Below are 5,426 nucleotides of genomic sequence, written 5' to 3'. Positions count from 1 at the left end.
CCCAGCCCCTCTGAAAAGGTGGGGAAATCGAGCTCCTTACCTCTCCCTTCTCAAGTTGTGAGAGTGGCCACTAAGACAACCCTCAGTCGTTAGATGCTGTAGATTACTTGTTCAAATTCTACCAACTACGTATAAACTGCTTTGGATCAAAACTACCTACATAAGTCAAAGACCTGAACTTAACCGGTTTGGCTTGTAGGGTGTTCTTGGTTCTCGGGTAACTAAATCTCTATCTATAACGAAAACGAAGAAAAAAAAATAGAGGTGGACAAGAGAAGGTGTTGAAATGTATTCTCCCATTTTTAACTGCTCGCAAATTTGACGACCTCATGTACAGGAGGATTACAAAGTTCGGACTATTTGTTTATGGAAAAAAAAAGGTGTAAAGGCCTATGAAAAATAAGAAGATATTTAGTATCACGCAGGTATTAAATTGTGCGGAGTACCAGGCACCTTGTTGTCTGACTTATTGTTATTATGTAATGAATTTAGTGTTCATATATTAAATTGAATTTTGGCTGTAATGTAAAACTCATATTGAAACCATCATTCAAATTCTATTTAACATCTATACTACAATGACATAATACTTTTCCTGAATGTTGTACGCTGTGTAATAATTTCCCTTGGCGAGATCTTGACCCCGTCATTGGAAGGATAGAACTGCCAAAACATCAGAAGGAATAAAATGAAAAAAAAGAAAAGAAAAGAAAAGAGAGGTAGACGAGTCTTCACTCGGGGCAAGACTAAGACTAAGGCTAAGATGGGTAACGGGGTCAACGCTCCAGATTCAGATTTGTGAACTCGAACAAATTCTCTCAAGCTTCATCATCCTGATCTCCATTCGAGCTAGTCTTTTTATGCAAATGGGTGTTCGTGTTCCAATGGCCGTTTGCAACTATCGAGTATTTCTGAGCTTCAGAGGACCAAATTCACGCGACAGTTTTGTCAAGTACTTCTACGACCGGCTCAGAGGCTCGGGGATTGTGGCATTTCTAGATCGCAAAGAGATCAAGTACGGTGAAAAGATCGATAACAAGATCGTGGAAGCCATCAAGCATTCCGACATCTGCATCCCTGTATTCTCCGAGGACTTCGCTTCTAGCCCAGCTTGCCTGATGGAAGTGGCCCAAATGGTGGAGTCGGATAAAGAAATTCATCCCGTTTTCTTTGGCGTGGAGCCCTGCGTCGTTCGCCGTCAGCTGGGAACATATGAAAAGGCATTTGCCGAGCACGAGCGCAAAAACAGATATCCCGGGTCAATTGAAAAGTGGAAGGCTGCTCTGAGAGAGATTGGTGATATTAGGGGACCGGTTTTCAAGGATCTCTTCAGCGGGTAAAGTCTGGTCGCTTAACTGATCTTGCTTTACTTGTTTAGCTTGCGGAAAGAAAAGATAGGAGAATTGGCTTGTATATTAAGATGTCACCACGTTATGTATGGGATCCAATTAACTTCTGGAGATTCCAATTTTTTCTTGACTTTTTAATCGCAATGCAGGTGTATGTTTATTGTATTGTCTTCTCTCTGCAGTCTTCCTCATGTTTTCTTTTTCTTGGTTGATTGATGTCTGGTGCCCTCCATACCTTCCTTGAAATCAAACCATTCCATAACTGATCTGGGACGTGATCTGGGACGTTAATTTAATGTCAAGGGGGAGTTGCTACCGCTGGTCACCTCTCCCGTCCCCTATCTATTATAAAAACAAAATGAAAAAAGGTAAACTCCGTTTCTCATTTTGTAGGTATCAAGAACTAGAGGATTTCATTTCTGAACTTTGGAAACTCTTGAAGATGGATGAGCAAGACGTGACTAAAAATTTAGTTGGAATAGATAGAGACATGCCAGAGATGATGCGAAAGCTTGGTTTCAAATATCAGGATGGACAAATTGTTAAAGAAAAGGAGATGACAGGGAGATGGGTGCTTGCAGTGTGCGGTCTGCCCGGGGTTGGCAAAACCACTCTTGCAAAGGTGGTATACAACAAAATCGGTCACCTATTTGAAGGTTGTAGTTTTCTTGAAAATGTTCGGGATAAGATTGAACAAAAAAGTGTGGTATCTCTGCAGAAGAAGTTAATTCGTGACCTCAAGAGAGGAGAATGTCCAAAGGTGGAATCCTCCCATCAAGGTACCACAATTATACAGCACCTATTCAAAACAAACAGAGTTCTCATTGTCCTGGATGATGTGGACGACCTTAAACAAATCAAACCATTGGCTGAGCAGCTAACTTGGTTTGATCTGGGAAGCATTATCATCCTCACGACCAGAAGAAAAAATGTCATCGAAAATTATTGCAAGGTTCAAAAAAACAAGGATCATGAGGTAAATGTTATCCATGAACATGAGGTTTTATCAATGAGTGAAAATCATGCCCTTGAACTTTTCTGTATGCATGCTTTTGGACTAGATCATCCGCTAGAGGGCTACCATGAAATGTCAAGCGAAATCACTTCTGCTATCGGAAATCTTCCTTTTGTTGTTGAAACTGTGGGAAAATATTTGTATTGGAAGAGCAAAGAAATATGGACGGAGACTCTGAATCATTTAAAAAGAGGGCTGGAAGAAGAAGTGGAACGAATGTTGAAGAAAGACTTTGACCATTTGAGTGAAAATGCAAAACAAATATTTCTTGATATAGCATGTTTCTTTACCGGGGTTGAAAAGAGAATCCCCTTTTACATGTGGGCTGCCTGTGGATGTGACCCATATAGAGGTGTCGGTGACCTTCAAAGTATGTCTTTTCTAAAAATTGGAGAAGAAAATGAGTTTTGGGTGCACAATCAACTAAAATTCTTGGGAAGAGAAATTGTCAAGAAAGAAGATAAAGACCCCGGGCAGCGCAGCAGGCTATGGGATTACAACGATGTCCAAACAACATTGCGCGAAAAAAAGGTAAATCACACTGAGATTTCTCCAATATTCTAGACAAGTTTTCCTTCTAGATACGATGATTATATTATCGTTTCATTGCATATATCTTTGTTCGAAATTCACACTTGCACTTTTTCAACAAATTGGCAGGGTACCAGCAAGGTTGAAGCTCTTCGTGTGACCCCCAATTTTAATCAAGTTGATGGTGAAGTATTTCATCATCTATCAAGTCTGAGGTTTCTTGAGTTGGACAATGTTGATATTGAAGGAAATCCTGAGAATCTTCTTCCAAAGCTAGTATGGCTTGATTGGCGCGGATGCCATGAGAAATCTAAGTTGTTTGCATTCAAAATGGAAAACCTGGTAATTCTCAACTTATGCCCAAGCTCAGTCAAATTGAATTTGGAAGACTGGAAACAATTGATGGAGGTAAGGCCTATATGTGCTTGTGCACTTTTTTTATGTACAAATGCGCCCTGCATTTTATCTTTAGAGTTATAATTGAAGTAGGGAATAAACATTTGAATCATTTTGTTTTTGCAGAAGGCTGGGAGTTTGAAAGTCTTGAACCTAAAAGGTTGTACTTGGATCAATTCATGTCTGGAATTCCCTGCCTCAACGCAGTTAGAATGCTTGGTCCTGGAAGGTTGTTTATTATTAAGCCCAACGACTCAGAAATCCATTTCTAACTTTGAGAATTTAGTTTCCTTAAACATGAAGTGTTGCAAATTCGTTAAAGATTTGCCACAAGCACTGTGTTCCATGAAAGCATTGAAAGAGCTTCTCATTGATGGAACTAAAATTGAAAGACTTAAATTCGAGGAAGGCTCTCTGCCGGCACTTGAAATTCTCAGTGCTTGCAAATGTGAAGCATTGGGTGATGTCACTGATTCCATTAAATTGTTAAAGAATCTTCGGAAGCTTATTTTAAGAAGTTGCAAAAACCTAAAAGAACTTCCGGCTGTCATTGGAGAGCTTGTTTCACTACAGGAAATGGACCTGTCGGAGACCTTAATTAAGGAATTACCTCCTTCTGTCAAATATTTGGAAAATCTTGAAGTGTTAAAGATGGTTGGTACTTACCTAAAAGGAATTCCTGAAGCCATAAAAGATCTTAAGAAGCTTAAAGAGTTGGATTTCACCCACTGCGGAAGTTTGACGGGACATTGCAACATTCAGGGATTGTTCTCTTTGAGAATCTTGAGATTAAAATACACAAGAATTTCTGAAGTGCTCGCCAGAGATGAAGGGCAATTTTGTCTCCACATCCTTGAGTTAGCTGATGGTGTCACTAGGCAGACGGCTTCATAATTTCGCTTTAGCTCAGACCTTGTTGTTGACAAAATGCAGATGATCCTGTGTATGTCATGCTTTAGTCTTGAAGGTGGAAAACTAAGGTATGTTTTGGAAATTTCTTATCCATGCGGGCTTAAACGAGTGAATGATAACTGAGAAAGTTGACTTTGTCAAACTGCTCTTCGTGACAGATTACTCTACAGATGTCAGAGGCACTGAATTTTGCATCAATGATTATGAATGATCTCAAGCTGTGTTTCTGAAGAGCTTGAACTTGAGGCATCTTTGGAATGATTTAAAGTATGAGTAATCAACAAAGAAAGAGATATCTTGCAATTGGAAGACACTACTCTTCGTTCGTCTTTTTTTTTTTTTGTGCGTGCGCGCGCATGTATGTGGACGTTCTTATCGTAGTTTACTCCTTGTATGTGTGGTCTCTATATTGAATTTATCTCAAACTATGGGGGCATTTTGGAATTTGCTTGTTCCATCATCTATGCAACTGGTTCTGTTTTGTCTTACTCGCCTGCAGGGGTCACCTTAGTTGTTTTTGATTTTTATGTGTCTCAATTTGTTGAGTTTTTTGTATGTAATTTTGTTTCTTTTCTCCGTCTCTTTCCTATCTCTGTTTTCTTTTTTCTGCATAGGGATATTATCAGCAACAAGAAAAAGTAAAGGATTGTTATTACATTAGTTCAGTAGTACATACCAATTCAATGATCCCCATCTTATGACTACAAGCATATACTGCCAATTCAATTTGAAGTGATAGAGGAGAAAGTACAGGAAATTCTTTGGAAATGAAAGGGGTTGAGTTTGTATGGCCTGGTGCTATCTCTTTGGTTTGCTTCTTGCAGCATCCTATGATTTAAATCGTGTTATGCCTAGGTGGCAGATGCAAAACAAGTCTCAAGGAAACTTGGGCAAGCTGTTGCTAAACCCCACTGAACTTCCTAGTTCTAGATATGATTGCTTGACATTATGTTATTTGCTCATTATTATAGTGGTCCTCTCACTAGTTCTGTCATGTTCTAAATTTTCTAATACTCAGCATGTCTTCACTGTTGTTGGTGTGTCATATTCTAGGATTGAGTAATCTGTCGGTGAACATTCAATGAGGTCCTGACCTCCAGAGATGAACGGTCCAGGTCCTCTTTTTGGTTTAGGGATGGAGCTTCTTGTTCTTGTTGGAAAATAACAACACGCCTAGCAGCGGACAGAAATCTTTTTGAGGCCATCAGCATTGCATAGGATTC

General features: G+C 39.5%; 1 protein-coding gene across 1 annotated transcript; it reads left to right on the top strand.

Moving 5' to 3' along the window:
• Nucleotides 1-735: 735 nt before the first annotated feature.
• On the top strand, nt 736-4,266 carry LOC115680527 (disease resistance protein L6-like). The gene is made up of 4 exons (XM_030604337.2): nt 736-1,336; nt 1,743-2,895; nt 3,025-3,303; nt 3,418-4,266. Exons 1-4 carry the CDS (start codon nt 861-863, stop codon nt 4,183-4,185), a joined length of 2,676 nt encoding a protein of 891 aa, XP_030460197.2. The 5' UTR covers nt 736-860; the 3' UTR covers nt 4,186-4,266.
• Nucleotides 4,267-5,426: the final 1,160 nt, after the last annotated feature.

The sequence above is a fragment of the Syzygium oleosum genome, unplaced genomic scaffold (genome assembly GCF_021117445.2).
Source record: "Syzygium oleosum isolate NSW1041296 unplaced genomic scaffold, Sole_v2.1 Sole_v2.11, whole genome shotgun sequence".
NCBI classification, from domain to species: Eukaryota; Viridiplantae; Streptophyta; class Magnoliopsida; order Myrtales; family Myrtaceae; genus Syzygium; species Syzygium oleosum.
Note: the sequence above shows the minus strand (reverse complement) of the source record. Positions and strands in the feature narration are given on the sequence as shown.